The following is a 20,500-nucleotide window of genomic DNA, read 5'->3' on the forward strand; positions in this document are numbered from 1 at the left end:
TCGGGCACAGTGCCACGATACCTGATCTAGAATTCTTTCCAGTATCGGTACCGATACCAGTATCGGATCGGTGCTGAGTACTCACTGATGAACGACGTCAGCTTGCCCTTGTTCATACAGCTGACGGAGCAGTAGGAGCTCAAGGTGCCGCCTGCGCCGAGGCTTTGGAGCACCTCCCCCGTCTTGATTAGTGTTTTGCAAGTCATACAGCTGGCGAGTTTACTGTGGGCCTGCGTGGGAAAAAACATCATGTCAAAACAAGATGCAAACGAAAGCATTATGATAAAAAAAAAAAAAAACAATAACAAAAAAGGAACAGCAGGGCGGCGGAGGGTGTTTACCTGTCTGTAATCCCTGATGCAGTTCTGGCAGCAGAAGCGTTTCTGCTGGCCGTCGACCAGCAGGAAGTGGTTGGCCGACGCCCGGCTGGGCAGATAGTCGCCACACTGCTCGCAGCAGTTCATGATCAGCCCGTTGGCTTTGCGGTAAACATTGAAACATGTGTCGCTGCAGATCTTGTGGGTCACGTTCTTAAAGCTGACCTCATGCCGAATCTGGAAGACAGGGAAAATGAAACTATCAGAGCAGAAAAAAAAAACGGACTCTCCACGCAGTTAAACTTTAATCTACGTCACTCAACGGTTAAAAAGTTCTTTTATGGTAGAATACGCATCAAAATGAATAGTGAAGATCAGAATTTGATGGTGAGGCATACTGTAGAGAGAAAGCAGGAAAGAGCGGTCAGACAGATTGAACTAGATTATACCGAGGCCAGATGAGAATAAAGATAGACGAAAGATGAATAATTCATTGTGTGAGGGGAAATACAATACGGCAAAGTCGAGATAAATAGCAATATGATGGTGAAGGATATGGTTTGACAAGAGAACGACGACTGGAAGATAATGCAACAGGACTCTGCCATGTAACATGCAATAAAAACAAGCAAAACCAGAAGGCCCAGGTAGAGTCAAACTGAGTCTATGCTACAGAGTAATGAAAGATGTGACGTATGGAGCGGCCTGAGAGAATTAGAGTTTCCTCTGGGCTGGACCAAACCTCCATCTTGGTTTAGCTCAGAACTACACAGATAAATGATTCTGGTAAACAAAGGAGCTACACATGCTTCACCACAAATAAATGTCCAGCATACTTTTATAATGCTCCAACACACGGAGCCTCACTATAACCCTTCATTAGTCATTTTTATCTTTTTTTTTTTCATATTTTAGTGAATTATGAGGGAAATCATTTGAAAATAGTGTTCCAAGAAAGGTTACAGCAGCTGTGTTTTTACAGTAGTGGTGGGCGATACGGACTTAAAGTTTTATTGCAATATTTGGTGTCACAAATGCGATAATGATAAAAGTGATAAGAACAATTTATTACTTCCTTTTTTGGTAACTGTACAGTCGTAATTGTGTGTCACAGCAATTATAGCCCCACAAATACAAATTCTGCTCTTGAAAAACATTCCCATCTGTAATGTGCTTCTTTAGGACATTTGTAATGGAAACAACGCTCGAGACAGGTACCACAACAGGTTAAGTTAAAAAAACACCTATCCAAGCAGTGAAGCAGTTTGGTTTTCTAGATCCTGCAGCATTATTATGACATTTAAAGCCTCATCCCGTCTGCTTGATCTTCCTCCTGCTTTTCTCAATACCTAGGGAAGACTGCGGTTTAAAGAGAAAGTAGATCGACAGATCAGTTTGTCTCTGGATCCCTACAGAAGCCGACCGAGGATCAATAGCTTAGTTTGTAAAAGAACTAGATGGCCATGAACGCTCTTTTACAACGCTGAGCGGAGTGAAAGACTACAGATTCCTGAATCACTGACCTGAGTTTACAGGGAGTCCTGCAAACAACGACCTATAAATCCCAAACTGCAGCCTGTGTTCAGAAACGGGGTTTACAACTTCCAGTAAAATTGCAATTGTGAACATGGCTCTACCAGGTACATTCACGTCTTGGGAGCGACAAGTAAGAAATGAATGAATGAATGAATAAATCAGACGTTGCGGTTGCTGGACAGACTGACCTCTGTGAGTTTCCCGCAGACGGTGCATTTGTTTTTCAGGCCTGTTTTAGGCGGGTTGTTCTTGTTCTCGTACGCGCCCAAGCAGCCGGTCGTACAGAACTCCTGAAAAGACTCGCTAGAGTCCACCTGGGCCACAATGGTGCCCTTAATGTGTGTGATGTCCCTGTGGAAAGAAAAAAAGACAAGGAAGTCGCATGGTTTAGTTGACAAAAAAAAAAAAAAATCCACAGAAAATGGGAACCTAAAAAGAAACTTGTGGCTAAAGTAAAAGTCTGTTACGAGCTTGTGATGTGCATTTTCAGGCATAAAAAGAGAAAATGAAAGGCTGACTTTTTGCACATGGTGCAGGTCTTCTTGGGTGCAGGTTTGTGTGAGAAGGCAGAGAGACAAGTGGTGGAGCAGAACAAGTGAGAGGAGCCTTTTCGCTGGTAGGCTGTCTGGCCTTTCTTCAGAGGCTTTTTGCAGTTGGCGCAGGTCACCTGGGAAGAAAAACACAGATTTAACAGAAAGAAGCTTTCCAAATGTAGAAATACTACACATTTGTAATTTTTCTGACCTTTTAGCTAATTTTCAAGTACACATCTAAAGTTTCCTATAAATTTATGACAGGTATCCATCGTGGATGTAAGGCTGGGTGTTAAGGCCTTAAACTAACATCTTACATTCTTTCATACCAAGTGCAATTTTAATTGATTTTTTTCTAGTCACTTTCTTTTCTTCAGAGAAGAAAAAGTGTGATATGAATTCATGGCAGATATCCATTCATCATAGATCGATCAGGTATGGGTAGTGTGGAAACAACCTCTTTTTCCCCAATAATCTCTTTTTTTGCAACTACATCCAAACCCGTCGCAATAAGCAATGAATCAATTGATCACATGATGGATTAAAATGAGCCGATAATTAATAATTTTTCAAGGCCAGTGTTGTTTACAGAGACATCACGATGCATTTTACTTATGGTTTAGTTGCTTCCAAGTTTTTATTTTCATTTTATTCACCGTTTTTGTTTGTCTTTTATTTTGGAGGGCAAATTTTATAATAATACAATATACATCAGACACCTTTCTACCCATGTCTTATATTGTCTAATGTTTTGTCTTGTTTTTAAATCTATAGATTTAAAAATAGTCTCAAAATAACAATATTATCATTTATCGCAGCAATTACTGGGACAATTTATCACCCAGTAAAATGCATCATTATGAGAGGCCTACCTACATACATTATTTTTCTATAAGATGGTGGATACAACACATCTGACTGATTGAACCCACCTTGACGGTCCTGGGTTGTGTCTGGGAGCCTGAGGATGAGGTGGAGGAGGAAGACTGGCCTGCAGGCTTTGGCAGCGAGGTGATAGGCGACGGAGAGTCCACCCCACTTTGCTTCTGGTTCCGGGGAACCGAGGCCGACTGAGAGATCCATGAGTCTACAAGAAGGAGGAGGAGAAGAAATCTTACCTCCATGGTTGCACATTTAGAATCACTCATTTGGTATTTTTATTGGACACATAGCCACAGGTGGCAGAGAGAGGCTAAACACAAATGTGGCATTTTAAAAGCTGCAGCGAATGCCTGAAACACTCAGAGAATCCTAGCATTAATAAGAAAACATCCTACAGAAACTTCTAAAAGGCTGACTTAAACAGCAAACAAGACATTTCTAAAATTTTAAACAAATCCCAATCAATGATTGAATTGAAACAGAGCAACTAAAAACAACCAAAACAATAAAACTGAGAATTTTAGAGCCTGTAAATCATTTAGTGGGGGCAAAAAAATAAAATAAATCAATAATGATGATTAATCTGGAAATATTGATTTCCACAATCGTGTGCAGATGTGTAGCATGCTGCAGTAAAAACCCAGTTTGAAAACTGTAAATCATGACAATCTGGATGTAGTGGTGTGGTGCTGCTGCTGGACGACGTACTGGTCAACCAGAGCCCAGTAATTCCTGTCCTAAGCAGATTCCCAGTTTAGGATTAAAGTGCATCTGTTAAATCCTCCAACTCCACACAATTTACTCCCCCATGATTAATAAGGAATGTCCATATAGTCTGTGTAAAAAGACAAAACATGTAATGTAGACATTATAGCGTACAGCACCTGCATAAATATGGGTCATTTTTCTAATATATGAAAGATAACAGGGATCTTTAGTGAAACAGGAAGCAAGTAGTGCATAGTGGTGAAGTAGGAGGATAATAATTTGTTATTTTCAAAGATTTATACAAAGATGGAGATGTTGAAAGGCTCAAAATTAAAAATTCTCGATACTGCAAACCCAGAACATTCACTCCTTTAACTTTCTACAGAAGCCTAAATGAATCAACTGAAAATGTATTAAAACTTATTCAAACTGTTCTATATCCAATGCTTTTCCTCCTATTACATTGTGTGTCGTTTTTTTTTTTTCCACATGAATTCCCCCCAAAAATAAATCAAAGTTTAAGGTTGTAATGTGAAAAAAAGGCTCGACTGCTTTTGAGAGGCGGTTTAGTTAGTCCTTGGTCTCGGATGACACCAAGGACGGCAGCGGGAGGCTTTAATTCTTCATGAGTGCCGCTAGCCGGCCCCGTCTTCCGGCGACCAAAACGGCAGAGGGCCTACTGCACCGTTCACCCGACAGGAAACGGTTAACTCCAGACGTTACCTGCTCCTTTGTGCGTCCCCGTGTCTCCGTTCTGAACCAGCTGGCTGGCGGAGCCTCGGCCGGGGTTAAAGGAGGCGGTTGGTCGAGCAGATGGGGTGTCAGGATTCAGACTGAAGGCACTGCTGATCTGCAGACCGTTCTCCTCTGTCTCGTTTTCATCCGCCTGAGGGCAGATGCAGCAGAGGTTACAGGTTTTCCATTTTCCCCCTCATTCAGCAGAAACATCCGAAAGCAACGCGATGAAGAACCAATGACATATGAAGGGCAATGCGATTTCTGCGATGCGGAAAACGCGGACGGCGGTTGTGGAATTTGATAAACAAAATGGAATTCATAACCACACACAATTTCACAGAATTAGCCGATATTGGAGAAAAGTGGAGGATGTACAGCAGTCTGTAGTATTTTGGCCATAGCAGCTCCTGTAGCCACAGTTAGCTGGTTAGGCTGGGCTCTCTTCTCCACACAGACAGAATGAACCGTTCAGCCATGGTGGAAAAAAAAAAAAAAAAAAAAAACTTTCCGAAACGTTGACGTCTTCACTTCAAAAATAAAGTTTTCTGTACATTTTGTCTGGAGGCGCAAGGATACAACTTCTTGGAAACATAAAAAACAGCTCGCCACATCTTGTAGGTGACTGTTGCTCTGTGTCCCAAATTTTAGGATCAACTCTCTCAAGCCTTGTTAAAGAGGAGATTTTCTTGTATGCTGGTAAAAACCCGATTCTCAGTTTTTCACATTTTTTAATTCTTTAAAACAAATGAGGGGGAAACACTTTAACACCTTGTAGAACCAATGTTCTGTTAAACCACAGAAGTCTGTTATATTTGTGACACAGAATAATAGTAAATGTGGAACTCTAGTTAATGATTTGTTAATTTTTTTTCCATTCACAACATAATTACATACTTTTTGGGTAAATAAAACAAGGTAAAAGGGCAGTATTATGGGCTTTGCAGGCACAGAGTGCCATTTTATAGCATAAACTAGTAACTATGGTACCTTCACTAGTTGCATGTGTATCAAATATGACTTAAGAAATTTTACTTTCTGATTTAACACCTTGAAATTTGGTCTCTCTCTCTGTATAAATTCCTGCTCTTCCTGAAACTCGGCCTTCAGGAGCTCATCACCACATCGTTCCTCTATTAGCAACGTTTAGACCAGCATTATACACAGCAGTAGCTCGAATAAAGAGCTCAGCCAATGTGCAGCTCCACTAGGTATTTGCTAATTGCTGCTAGCTAGTCTGAAGGAGCTGAAGGGGGAAAGGTTGCTCTGTGAGGGAAGCTTGGAAACTGCAGCTCAGAGGAGGAGCTGCACCTCGAAGGTGGAGCTACATCTACCCAGGCGTTTTGAATGGTCGCCATGAGATTAAAGGATTTCTCAAACATCCATAAAAGAATCAAAGCAACACTCCAGGTGCGTTTCTGATGAGGGAATAACGTCATAACACACAAAAAAAGTTGATTTTATGTCATACTACCTTTGAAATTGGAAAACAAAAAGAAATTTAGGAAAAGAAAAACAGAAGTGGAATTTGTACAGTCAGATTTCATAGGGCCTCAACTCATTGTCCTAGTCGCTCTCCACCCAATAGAACCGCTTCATCTCCACCTGCGCTTCCAGTGCTAATCCTCACCTCTCCAACTGCCGCCGCTCCGCCTTGGAGGGACGTCACTGAGGTGATCATCAGGTTGATGTCGGCCTGGGCATCATCTGGATGCGGCGGCGTGTTGGCCGCCGAGCCCCTCTGGTTGCTGGAGCCCAGAGTGGTGACGCTGGAGATCCTTATCTCCGAGTCCGGGTCGTTGCTGCTGAACGCGGCGGGCGAGTGGGAGGCGGAGGACTCCCCGGGGAGCGCAGGTGAGGGGGAAGAGTTTTCTTTCTGTTCACAGTCCTCCTCGTCGTCGATGACGATGGGCTCCGGGGCTGCGGTCGGCGGCTTCTGGTACGCTGCCGCCGTAGTCGTCGCCGCCATGGATGCGTTGGAAGACGGAGGAGAGTTTGGGCTCTTGGAAGGCGTTTCTGCTGCGTCCTCTGCCGCAGCGCCCGCATGCTCGGCACTCTCCGCGTTGGGTCCGTCTGGAGAAGAGGTTGCAGCAGCAGCAGCAGCGTGAAGCGGCTGGGAAGCCTCCTCCTCTACGAGAACAACATCATCATCCTCATTGTCCTCTGTGCCACCCTCCTTTGTGGCTTCGTCTCCCGTTTCCATGGACACCGGCTCCCCAGACTCCTCGGCAGGAGGTGGGGATGGCGGCTGGGAGGAAGGAGTGGCGTCGAGGGGCTCCGCCCTCTCCTCCACGTCCTCTGCCACAACAGGGCTTGGCTCTGACTCCCCATCCATCGCTAAGGCAACCACCTGGCGAGTCAAACAGAAGCCGTTTAGGACGCAATTAGGAGGCGGCCGCGCCAGTAATTAGTTTTATAATGTCTGACAGCTGGACAGGTAGCTCAGGTATCCCCTGAGGTAAAACCCGCGGTTGCCATGGTTTCACCCCGTTTATGGGTTGAGATTGTTCTCCATTGTTTTTCCCTCTTCAATTTAGTTGCACTAGCCCTTTAAAACATCTGTTTTCATATTTTTTTCCTCCAACTCATCCTAAATCTGTGCTTTGACTTCAAAGAATCAGCGACATTTCTCTGGATGAGTCCAAATGGACGTCTTGGCGTCGCCGTAGTGATGATGTGTGATTTAGGTCAAGCATTTTGATTATTTATTACCATTACAAGAAAAATTAAAAAGGGTTGCAATTAAGTACAGCTACAGGAAATATGTCAATCACTTGAGTAATTACCTTATTAGCAGAATTAAGCCTGACAAAACCTATTTTCTTTAATAATTTCGCAGATGGAATCTAAATTGTATTACTTGAAATAAAGATGAATTAATAGGGTTAGCTTTTCTAAAAATAACTCCCTTTCTTTAGCCGTATATTAGATTAACATCTAAATTCGTTCAATTAAGTGTCATTTATTAGAGCTAGGCTCCAGGATGGTAGGCTGCTTAACTTTTTTTTGTGTTTACTATAAAACAAAAAACGCAACAGAGGCGAGAGTGTTTCTGATGCATGGAGGAACAACCTGTGTAGAGAAAAATAGAGAAATTGTTGATTATTAAGTCTCTAAACAAAGCTGCCCTCAAAAAAAAAATATTAATGAGAATGAAAACCATCAAGCTCATTTTCATTTATCCTGCAATTAATTAACTGCGACAGGCTTAACTGGGATGGTTGAGCTTTAGCTTGAGATGGCACCATTTTAAATATCGTCAAGATAAATAACTTTATTTATCTGACCCGATCAGATAAATGCCGCCACAACGATAAGAGTTGTAGGAAATAAACAAAAACATGACCAAGCTGTGACAATGTCTTCCTGCTTCCGTTTAATGCCTGATGGAGATGAGTCAATCCAGCAGCTGAGAAAAGAAAAGATTAATATATTGAAGATGTATTTGACCACATCTATTGGTTTTAAAGTAGCAGGGCACCGACCGCAGTTTTCTGGCCGATCGCAGATTACCGATCTTTAAAAAGCCTAACCTGCCGATGCCGATTTTGGCCAACGCCAATATTTTTTGTCTGAAAAAGTGTTAAATATAACAAGAAAGTTGCTGAGTTGGCAACCGTGGGGTGACTGTTGTCAACTATAAAGGTGCAGACGTGACCTGGTGGGTCGATCAACTGAATCTCTCTCACAGCATTTATCTGAAGAGGTCAGTGGCTGAGGTCCATAAGATCGGCTTCACACGTGTCAGGCGATCTCCCAAAATTAAGGAAATCAGCATTGATAAATCGGCTGGTCGATAAATCAGTGAACACAAACAATGCTCTTAAAAAAACAGCTTGTTTTCAAATAGGCATTTTCAGGATACCTGTTACATAAAGAAGCGACATTCTTATCACTACACGTAACATAGAAACTGGATTTTATGATATTTTCTAATATATTGATGCTTCTATGGAACAAAGAGTGGGAAAAAAATAAAAATAACCTAAAGCAATACATTTTTGAGGATTTTCAACAACATTAATTGGAATTTATTATTAGGATAAATCCAGTTTTCTATTATATATTAAAAAAAAAGTCATGATAATTGGGAGTGGGTGATATGAAGGTACAAGTTTTATCACCATATTTTGTCACACTGTTGTGATAAAGTGACAATAAGAACCAGTTATTACTTCTTTACTGGGTAACTGTGACATAAAGAAGTCCAACTTATATCACAAAGCTGCACACGGTAACTTCATTTAACTGTATTTTCAGATTGTATTGATATTTATTGATACTCTTATTGAACAAGCCATGGAGAAAATAGTCAAATTAATCCCAACAAAACAGACAGCATGTGTCTAAACATATTTGGGATTTATTGTAAAAACAATCAATCAAAATTCATCACAATAAATATGATAAATGCAGCAGAGCTACCTTCAGACAGATCCCTGCTCCAACACACCTGAGCCAACCGGAGGCCTTCTCTCACCTGCTGCCTTCCGCTTCTCCGCAAAAAGGTGCTCACTCGTCGTCCTTGGCAACCGGTGAAGCTACACCTTAGTTACCAGGGTGACGGTAAGGCCCACCGCCTCTAAAAAGTCTGGCTCCTTGTGTGTCTCATCTGGGCGATGTTGATTTAGTGATCGCCATACCAACCGGAGTAATACATAACTTATGAATGGAGCTTAAACGGCGAGGCGGACTGTAAAAACACCAGAGACGAGCGGCAGAGCCCTGCAGTCGGGGAGAACGTTTTGAGGATGTGCGGAAGCTGGTTGTGTTTGTGTCACGTAGCAGTCGGGGTGGCTGCGAGCCCCATACATCACGTCGCCGCTGACAGCTGCGGCGCAGAAACGCACAAGTACACATGAACGGATGCGTTGATCTTTGAAGCTCGTCATTCCCCTCAACAGACAGGAAGAGCCTGAGAGCACACGAACACATCTCCCTGAGCCAGAGCAGAGGCCAGGCGGCGCTTCGTCCCCAGAACCACAACATCCTGGTGGCCATTTTGATCCCAGCACCATGCCACGGCTGCATCTCGGTGGGAGAGGGCTGGGGTGTGGGTTTCGGGGGGGGGGGAAGTGTCTGGTCACACACTATTTCACAGCTTTTTCTTTTTTTACTTCAGTCAAACTGAATTTCAGCATGGCGGATTTTCTGTCATTTTAAGTTCCTGACAAGGCGGGAGAAAATCCCCCTGTCCTGATTTTATTTTTCCCCCCCCAGATCTGAACCAGAGCCGGGTGCAGTCAGCGGATGACCCCCGGCCTCCCTGTGAAACGTCACATGGTTCTAAACTGGGACACATCCTACTTTAACTGGTGACGACTCATCATAGGCTACCAAGATGTCAAGTTTCAGGGCATGTTTTAAAAGCGACACGCACCGTTTGTTTCTCCAAACATGTTCCTTTCTCTCTGAACTTTTAAAATTAAGGACAGGGTAAGTAAAAAGAAAAACACTCGTTTTACAACCGTTTACCCACGCTACAGGAGGCCCAGCGCACATTATATCTGTGTTTTAATGAATATGGATATAATAAAACCTCCAGGCTGCTTAAATATCACAAAGAATAAGAAGACGTCTGTATTGGGATGCAAGTAACCAACCGGACAATCTTTTATAATACGCACAATTAAGTTATGAATAAACTGTAAACGCTATGATCAAACAACATGGTTTTATCGAGTTTTAAATTAAGTGCAAAGTTTTAAATTTAAAACTCTACACTGAAAATTCGCAATGCCATGTTCAATATCAGGCCTGCAGCTAACGATTATTTTAGTAATCATTTATTCTAACAATTAAATTAAAAATGAGATTCTGCAGATTTTTGCTTTAACCACTTAAACTACAAAGTAAGAAATGCATTAAAATATTAATATAATTTCATTGATTTTTTTAAATAAAAAAAAACAAAAACATTTTAGTTGTCTAAAATGCAGTAACCTAGCACATGTTAACCAGGTGAAGCTAAAGGTACGCCTCTTGAGGAGAACTGAGTAAATACATGTTTACAAAGTTTTTTATTTTTATATTAAATACCAAATGTGAGAATTATTTGTACAGTTTTGGCAGAATTACTGCTCTGAGGGTGTTGCCATTTGAGCAAATGGCCTTTGAGTCTGCACATTCCAGTTAGCAATTAATCAATACCTAAATTAGTTGACGACTATTTCAACAACAAATTAAGCATGAATAATTGATTAATCAAATTAATTATGATTAATCCAACTAATCATGATTAATCCAACCAGGGTTCCCTCACTGTATTATAAGCCTGGCGGGTCACCAGGCTTTACTTGTTCCCCCACCAGGCTTAGCATTGTTAATTTATCTTAGTTTTTTTATTATTATTGGCATTTTTTAATACTATATAGTTGGTGTTTAGTTATTAATCATCCAGTCTTCCAAAAATGCATAACTATCAAATAACATTTTCAAATTTCATGTCAACTTTAAACATTTTTTTTATCTCAAAAACATGGCGGCCGGCTGAATGACTGCCCTGGCGCCCCAAGCATCGGGCTTAGCAAGTTTTCCGGGGGAAACCCTGCCAACTAATCGCGATTAATCATTTTCAGCATAACAGAAAAATAAACCAATTAGTGAGACAATATTTTAATTGCATTAATTAAGGCAAGACTACGAAGTATTCAGCACTAAATAAAAAAGAAGCTTTGTTTGTTTTTGTGATTTTTTTTTCCTCAAACAGCACACAAGCTAAAAGACTACCCAATGAGATGGGCAATTAACTGGAAAAAAATATTTCCCAGTATAAACGTCAAACGTTTGTTTTTTTAATGTATAAACAAAGATTCAGTCTCTGTGTTTCTGGCAATTTTGCATCATATTTTCTTTGGCAATCCACCAGAGTCAGCAGGGTGGGTTGCCATGGATTCGCTGCTGCTGGATGTGAATCCGTAGCCAACAGTTGATTGGAGCGTAGAAGGAGAAGTGGGTGTGGGGGAAGTGCCTCGATGGGGGGGACTCAGTCTGATGCAACACAGTAACAGGGCTACCAGTAAGTAGCTAATAGCATGTTTACTAGAGGTGCACCGATTGCAGTTTTCTGGCCGATCACCAATGTGGTTATAATCCCAATTATGTCAGAAAGACCTTGGAAAGTACAGGCCCATAAAAGATTCTCATAGAATGAAGAAAAAGTCTCTTTGGGTCACTTTGAGTATCATCCTAAATGTAAACATATGGATTTGTGCTTTTTTTGGTTTAACTCATAACTTAACAGTTTCAGTACAGTTTACATTTAAACATGTAAATGAGCATAAATCAGCTGCCGGTTCAAAAATATACCAACAGTTGGTATTATGCCACTGCTATCGAGGTACAATGACATTTTAAAACTGCAATTACTTTCCATCCCATGTAGAGGAAGTGTCAGGTTGACTGGAGTTTTTAACCTCTATGGAGGAAGTAAAGCAGTGCTGCCCCTCCTCCACTTCTTGCTGCACCCAGCTGGTTAGCTGGCTGAAACAAAACCACTAGGCATTTCCCTCACGTAGAAGAAAGACAAATGTTGCTATTTAGCAACAAACTTTGTGCAAAAATGTGAAAACTGTTAACTTATAATATTTTAGCAGTGGAAGGAATAACTGCTTGGTCTTCCATTTAAAACAAAAACCAATACAATTATACAATGCATTTATGTTTTTAAATGTTTGTGTTAGTAGGGTCTGCAAACACTGCAAAAACATTAAACCCTACAGTAATCGAGATCTGCTTTCCTGCAAAAACACTGAAGCTGAATGAGGAAGACTCGCTCCGTCTGCTCACGTGACAGGAAGCTCACAGCAAAACAAAATGTCAGTCCCAGATCTTCATGTCTTTTTTTTGTAGCAGCTCCTAAAACCAGATTTGCTCCCAAAGCAGCTGCACATAGCAGCAGCAGCAGCATTACCTCCCGTAAGCCAGAACACCAGGCTGATGTCATCAGACCACATGTGTTGAGGTAACAACATCTGTTTGCAAATGCCATGGTAACCGGTGGTAAAATACTGTGGACAATGTGGAGCGCTACTTCCCCCCTCCCCAAAGCCAAGCCGAGCTGCAAAAAGCAATGGACGCCAGTTTTTTTTTTTTTTTCAGCCTGCCAGCCTCATGAATGGGGGGAGGTGGAGGGATGGATGAATCTCAGTGCAAAGCAGTGGCGCTCTGAAGGGGGAAAAAATAGACTGAGTTCAGACTGCAATGCAGAGCTGCGAGACAGTCTGCATGCACGTGGATGAGAGGCAAAAAAAAAAAAGAAAAGAAAAGAAAAAACGAGGATCCGGGCACTAATGAGCTCTGACATGTAACCTTGCTCCCAACGTCAACACCAGGTGGACAGAGATAAGGAGGGGCCGGGCGGTGTGTTACAGACACCCGCCTCCCCTGCAACAAAAACCGCTTCATGGGGGCAAAACAGCGTCTGCGCCACATCACCATAGGTGTTCCTCTACCTTTCCAGCACCATCCGGCTTGCGCAGCAAGTCATAATATGGAGATATGCAGCATTTTCCCCACCCCCTTTGCTCTAAAGAAGAAGAAGATAGCATATCTTATTCAAATTAAAAATCCTGAGCTCATTATATAAGTATTATGTCACTGAGGATGTGATGCGTAATGCGCAGCCACCACAACATCATAGCAGCTGATGAGTTGGGGTTATAAAAAAAAGAAAAGAAAGAAAGATAGAAACTGGTTACCTGGCAGCGGAGAGATGAAACTACAAGCCCTGAACTACAGCTGATGAGATTTAATGGGACGAAAAAAACATATATATTGACCACAGGAAGGCAGCACGTAGCAGGATTTCAGGCCGTGTCCTTGATAATTTACCAGGACTTGGAGCGGCCACCATAGCGGCAAATGAGGTCCAGGGGCCCGGTTACCACGGGGGGCACTACTTCCCCCCTCCATGCCTCTGCTCCACTTCCACCCAATTCTCCTTCCGCTTCCCTTTTGCTTCTCAGCGCTTTATCCTGACTTAACTTGCCGATGACTAGAGCTGCTCCAAAACTTTGATCAAAGACAGTGAAGCCAGCTACCTGGGCTGCGCAACTCTTCCATAAATAACCCGAGTTGGAGGAAAAGCTAACCTCCAAGTTGGAGGGAGGAAGGAGGAGAGGGAGGGGGGTGTTCAGGAGAAAACGTGGTTCAGGGTGTTCCGTTTCCACCCCTGCCTGCCCTTCCTGGCGCAAACAGCCATTGGATTAGCGGTGGATCGAGGGGAGGAGAGCCGACACAGACTGCGCCATTGTTAAAACGCCGCTAAAAAAAAAAAAAAAAGAAAAAAAAACGACAACAACTTGCTAAGATTGAAACCCGCGGAAACGTATTTTGCACAATACACAGCTCGACACCCAGAAATAACCCCGTCACCCCCCTCCCAAAAAAAGAAAACGTTTATAATCCCACACACCCCCATCCTGTTGGGCCCATTTATGCTGTCTGGTGCGCCACATATACCAATTACATCAAAACCGGCCCGGAATTCAGCTAAAAACACCAACATTTATGATACCTGTCACGTTGGGGTTTTAATTGGAAAGTTAGCCTGCACATAGTCCACCCTGGCGCAATCAGTGGCAAATATACCGGCCTCCACTAGGGGCGCCCTTCCTCAAACGCTTCACATGAACTGCCTTTATTTATGTCATGCGCTGGTGATGGTAGACGCGAATAAATCGCATTTACGTTGTATGCTTGACAAAAATCCAGGTGTTAGTCATTAGTCACGGAACCAGATAACACAGAGCCCTCTCCCACCCCCTCCACACACCCCCCACAACCCCCCCAGCGGAAAGCAGCACTGCCTGCTGTCCGCCATTAGGGAGCCAACGGAACAATACTGGAGACTAGAGGCGGCAGCGGCCACAGTACGCGGAGCCGGGAGGAAAGCTAGACAAATTAACTGTTTATTCAGCTCTCAGTGCATCTCCTTTGGTCGCTGTGACTCCACTGAGCCTCCCCAGGAACCCCACTGGTCTCCCCGCACAAGTTCCCGAAACTTTAAGCAATTAGGCACGAAAGTGGGAAATAAAACCCTTGTGGGAAATATCCTTACCGGAGGAGAGCTCGAAACGCTGTAGCGCCACTTTTGTGCCTTGACATTAATCCGAGAGGGAAGCGCGTGCGCACTACGCAGGACCCTTCACGTTCCCTGCAAAGATCGTCTATAGCACAAGCAGCCCACTCCCCTTTAAGTACGTGGTCTTAAGAGGTTCACGTTCCAGAGAAGTCTCTTCAAATCAATTTGTTTATTATGAAGTAACATTTTAGACCGTTTTTCTGTACCCTCTGAATTTCGAACTCCAATGCATTTTATTGAAATTTTCTTTTCTTTTCCAACAGATTTCCTCAAAAGATGTCCAGTTGTAATGGCAACAATTTGTTTTACACGGCATGGATATATATATATATAAACGCACATAATATTTTAAAGCATTTTTAGCAAAAACTGCTGAACACCTTTCAGTTTATGACAATTAGGAAAGGAAGCAATTATTAGTGGATTAATGGAGTGCAAGTTATTAGAATCAAATAGGACAGAACCATCTTTTCCCACATTAAAATATGTAAAGAAACATCCTTTCATAATGTTTTTTCTCAATTTTATTCTCCAGTCATAAAAAGATGAACATGTAAAATCACATTTCTGTAACCATTTATTTTATGATAGTGAATACAAATATATTAAATTTTATTATGAAAGATATTTATTATTTTCTGGGTATAAGTTGCTTTCCCTTTTTCTTTATTTGTGCTTTTGTCTAATTTCCCCTCCAGTTTTCTGAGGTCCCACTGACGCCCCCTTGTGGAACCCCATGAGGCCGCGGCCCTCACTTTGAAAAACACTGGGGTTGGTCGTGACATTTTCTCGACAATTCTGTATTAAACACAAAATTTCACCGGTTTTATGTAATTTTCGGAGAAACGAAACTTTGATTTTTGAATAGCCGTAGGTCATAAGCATAAAACGTCAACAAAACGTGTCTTCTGATGCGTTTTTTTCAGTAGCCAGAAATAGAGACAGAGTGAACCCTCTCTCACACATTATCCTATCTGAAGGACTACTATTTTTTTATTTTTTTATTTTGCTCTTTTCGTTTTTCCTCAATATTTCTTTCGTCCGTCGCGCAAGCGCAGCAGCGGCAGCAATCAGCGGTGCATGGCTGGCAATTAAAACGCCCCATTACGTTAATTGCATTTTATCGATGCATATCATGTCTCTCATGTCAACTGACTCGCAGTTCAGCTCGGAAGTGAGCGTTTATTAAAGTTGGAAAGCTGTTTTTTTCCCTCCTCTCTCTTAGGTAAAACAAGCTGCTGCGTTGCACAGAGCGCGCACGGGTCCAATCAGAAGCAGGGATCAGGGTTGAGAGAGTTCATGTTCTCAGCCGTGTTGGTCGGTACGACGTCGGGTTTCCCCACTAATTTCATCCAGACGTGTGCCAGAAAGCAAGAGGCCAGGAAAAGCAGTTATTAACCATCAAGACCTAAAAAAAAAAAAAACCTTCTTAATTCGCACTAAATATAATAACTTGGACTTGATGTTGACAAAACAAATGCATATCCGTGCGATAAGAACTTATCTCTGATCAGAGCAGGTCCATTTTGAATAGAGGAAGGCTTTTATTATGGTTAATCTGGCGCGTTTTGTGAACAGATGATGGCAACATGGCGGACCAGGTGCGTTCAGATCTCTCTGAAACGCGCAGATCTGATTTGTGCCTTCGGATGATGGTGCAGAAAACATCTCTGGTTATGTGGCCGCACACATCTCGAAAACACAACACGTTATTCCAGAAAGCGGGTCCAGGATTCATTTTATTAGTTCCAAATCAGTCACATGGAATCGCTGCTGGGGTTGCCAGATTTGCCTATTGTGTCCTGCACAAAATGTCTGAGATTTCCGCTTGGATACATGCGCAAAGATAGGCGCCCAACAAAATTTAATGGAATTTTACTAATCTAACGCCGTGTGTGTGTGTGTGTGTGTGTGTGTGTGGGGGTGTGTGTGTGTGTGTGTGTGTGTGTGTGTGTGTGTGTGTGTATACGGAAGAACTCCATATGCAGAAAGCATTAGATTCTACTAATGTGATTCATTTTAATTTGTGTTTATATAGAGCAAAATATTAATATTAGGCCCTGCTCACGTTCATACAGTTACATATAATCATGTTCAGTCCTATAATTTGTTATAATCCAACATTCAGATGTGACTATGATCTTAATTAAACTAATTCAGTTCACTTTATTAATGCAGGTGAACAGACTGATTTATACTCAGAAATATAGAACCTGACCTAACAAAAACAATTCAACCAATCAGATTTGAGTTGGGTCTTAGAACAGAAGTGACATATTGAAAAAGGGCCACTATTTTCATCAGGTCACTAACTTTTGCAGCACTTTCTCATCCTGTGAAAGCATGCAGTGACCATGGAAACGAACAACCTCCTTTTCACAGATAGAACCTTCCTGCTTACCAGCAGCATATTTTATCTACTTTTAAAGTTTTTATTTGTAAGAATTATTTGAATTCAGAATATATTTTTGGAAGATCCAAATTCATAGATTATTTACAAATATCCCTCCAGTTAGATTACTGTGCCACGTAAAAAAAAAAAAAGTTTTCTTGTTTTGAATAAGCAGATATTGCATTATTCCTTTGAAATTAGAATGCTTTTTTTTTGTTTTTTTTTTGGAACTGGTACTTATTAGCTCTTGAAAACTTGATAAGTTGTCTGCGTTCATTTTACCATTTTGTTGCAATGTAAGTTTTTTTTATTTTTTCAGCACTTCCTTCTGCAAAGTTGGGCATTGAACAAGTAAGCCTTTGTTATCTGGACCATCTTAGTTTTTCTGCATCACATGAACTTCCTTTTATGGCTGGAGAATACCAAGCCTGAAGTGAAAAACAAAAAAAAAGAAACGACTTGGTTCTGAGTTTCAGCTTAGCACAGATGGAAATAAGCTTCTCTTATTCTCTTTATTGAAATGGATCAAGCATCTTCCTACAAAACCCACAAAGATCAACGTTGAGGTAAAAAAAACAAAAAAAACATCTGACTTTCAGTGGAAGAAGTGAAGGAATCAACAGTGAAAACTGATCACTTTTGCAGACAATTTCATGTGCAGTCCAAGTGACCGGAGAGCATGCATTTTGAAGTCTGTCCACAAATTCAGGTCCCGACTTTGACTAGGCCATTCTGACACATCGAAGTACTTTGATCTAAACCATCATCAACCCCATTACGGGGTTTGATGATGATGATGCACATGAACTGTACAAAAAGAGATGGCCTTAAATCAAAGTACATTTTTGCAGTTTTACTTCACTAAGGATAACTAATGGTATTTTTACTTAATAAATACCAAAAAATGGTTAAGATTTTTTGTTTGTTTATTTTGGAAAATTTTTTAAAAGCTTTCTTTAATTTCAGAAGTTTACACACATGGAAGCTGCTGTGTCTTTGCACGATTTCGGTAAAACCTCATGTTGTCATGTTGTCGTAGTCTTCTGATTCGTTTTCATTTTCAACACTGGACCGATCGGAGAACAGCTGGAACAACGTGTGACTTCATGAAAACGTTAAAAGAATATTTCAGCTTCGTCATGTCCAAAACTGACTGAGACTGACCACTAAAAAAGATCCAGCGGGATCCAGAATTTCATTTGAAAGGAAATCAGGAAAACTGTAGATTGTTTTCCTTCCACTGGACTATTTAGTGTCTGTCTTTCACATTAAATTTCCATCAAACCACACTGGATTTGTTTCTCAAAGCAGCCTAGTTAAAAAATAAACAAGAAATCCAAGGCTTTCAGGACTTCCTGGTCTTACTTTTTGCATCTAGGACACCAAAGGGTGAAGGTTAGTTATGATTGACTTCCTTTTCCAAACATGTGACATTGAACTAGGACCAATCCATCATCCATTCCCCTCATCTCTCACAGTTGTTAGTTTTTAGAAGTCCAGAATCAAATTTAGAGTATTTTTTTTGTATATATATTGCACTGAAACTTTTATATTGAACAGAAACGTGGATTCCTTCCACATTCACAGTACGATCACAAGAGAGATCCATTTTTACTGCTGGTGGTTTAAGAGCAACTTTTAACGCAGATCCTGCGTCCATTTTAGAATACCCAGAACTCCGATTGGTCCGACCTCAATATGCTTCCCCTGTGTGGTGGCGGCCAGTCCCGACTGACCCCAAATAAACTCACTGTTGCTCTCAGACAAGGCCGACGTAAACCATGTTATTTTCTCTCTTTTGATCAAATGTGCATCTGAAAGGGGGGATTGTTGGATCATTAAACATCTTTAAGAAAAGCTTGAAACCATGTTGAGTTAGAAGCAGCTTTGGAAAAACACTGCTCTAATTAATTAGCATGCCCTTGTTTTCATATGAAATATTAATGTCCAGTGGCTGATGAAGCTGTTTGAGCGGGCAGAGATCAGACGGCCCCGCATCAAAATTCCTCCAGGCTTGAAATGTGGAAGTGAATACAAACCATCTAACTGGCCTCATTTTATCATGAAGCAGTTATTTTTATTTTTTTTAAGATTTCAAAGTTGGATTTTTTATTAAAAACCCCAGACACATTTACAAATGTAGACAATTTAATACATATTTGAATTAGATAGATGTATCCTGTTACTTTGACAGATAGCCCTTACAGTAAACCTCAACATGATTCTGCCACCACCATGCTTTACTCCAGACTGATGCTTCAAAAAGAATATTTTAATGTAGGTTCAGAAAAAAAAGGGGGAAAAAAGTCTGTGATGTGGATTTTTTTTTCTATTTTGATTGTCTAAAAATGTTTTGGGTCTATTCCTGGCAACAAGGACTTACTTTGAAAACACCTGCGTTTAGACAGGTTCACTCAGATTTATGTTTGAGTAAAAGTTGCTGGTTCTTTGTGGTACTCATAAATTAAAATGAAGCAGTATGGAGAAAGGGACAAATAGAAGAAAACGTTTGAGTTTGAACATATTCCATTTCAAAACAAAAAATAATAATTTTGAGATTAATCTCAGAAATATTCTAGAAAAAAAATAAATTTCTGAACAAGTCAAAAATTTGTGAGAAAAACCCCTCAAATTTTGCAATTAATCTCAAAATTTCTGGAAAAACATGGAGATTTCAGAAGTTTTATTCTTTTTTTACTTAAGCTCAGAAAACTTTGAAGTCGCACATTTTTGACTTCTGAGACTCAGAAATTTCCACCTTTTTTCTAGTACATTTTTGACTTTTCAACCTCAGAAGGTTTTAAGTCGTTTTGCTAGAAAATGTATATTTTTGACAGAAATTTACTCTTTCTGTAGTGGCCCTTATATGTGATCTGCTGTTGTTCAGATCACGTCTAGACTTTTATAAAGCAGCAAAAAAAAAAAAAAAAAAAAAAGAAATTCAGGAAGCTGAGGTTGAGAAGCAAGTCAAAGTTTTAATCGGCAGTCATGTACAGTCTATGTAAAAAATATCTAAATCCTGCAGGGGCAATCAAAGCTTTTCTCGTAGCTACAACAAAATGAAGCAGGGCAGGTCTGAGACGCGTTGGGCCTTAAAACAGCTTTTTACAGCACAAATAACTTAAGCCGTGAAACATAAGCAGTCATCACATGACACTTTATAACAGTTTATTTTTCACTTTTATATTTATATATTGTATGTGAATATGTACAAACTGGAAAATATATATATATAAAATGACCTCCAAAAAAAAAAAAAAAAAAAAAAAAACAAAGAGGCAGGAACAAAAACTACGTTTTTAAAAAAACCCCC

The 20,500-nt window shown here is 40.9% G+C and overlaps 1 protein-coding gene and 1 long non-coding RNA gene across 2 annotated transcripts in view; one reads left to right on the forward strand and one right to left on the reverse strand.

Moving 5' to 3' along the window:
• The window catches only part of zmym2 (zinc finger, MYM-type 2), a 31,070-nt gene extending 16,194 nt beyond the window's left edge, over positions 1-14,876 (reverse strand). Inside the window, exons 1-8 of the mRNA XM_015045048.1 lie at positions 14,772-14,876; positions 6,342-7,061; positions 4,700-4,862; positions 3,319-3,473; positions 2,372-2,520; positions 2,042-2,204; positions 342-554; positions 86-230 (exon numbers count right to left, since the gene is read on the reverse strand). Of these exons, the coding sequence (XP_014900534.1) occupies positions 86-230; positions 342-554; positions 2,042-2,204; positions 2,372-2,520; positions 3,319-3,473; positions 4,700-4,862; positions 6,342-7,046 (1,693 nt within the window). The 5' untranslated portion in view covers positions 7,047-7,061; positions 14,772-14,876. The remainder of the gene's footprint in view (positions 1-85; positions 231-341; positions 555-2,041; positions 2,205-2,371; positions 2,521-3,318; positions 3,474-4,699; positions 4,863-6,341; positions 7,062-14,771) is intronic.
• LOC106955092 (uncharacterized) overlaps positions 6,967-20,500 on the forward strand; it is a 22,937-nt gene continuing 9,403 nt past the window's right edge. The window contains exons 1-2 of the long non-coding RNA XR_001426506.1: positions 6,967-6,977; positions 17,047-17,050. This is a non-coding gene — a long non-coding RNA (uncharacterized LOC106955092). The remainder of the gene's footprint in view (positions 6,978-17,046; positions 17,051-20,500) is intronic.

The sequence above is a fragment of the Poecilia latipinna genome, unplaced genomic scaffold (genome assembly GCF_001443285.1).
Source record: "Poecilia latipinna isolate Pla-1442-1.1 unplaced genomic scaffold, P_latipinna-1.0 Scaffold704, whole genome shotgun sequence".
Classification (NCBI taxonomy): domain Eukaryota; kingdom Metazoa; phylum Chordata; class Actinopteri; order Cyprinodontiformes; family Poeciliidae; genus Poecilia; species Poecilia latipinna.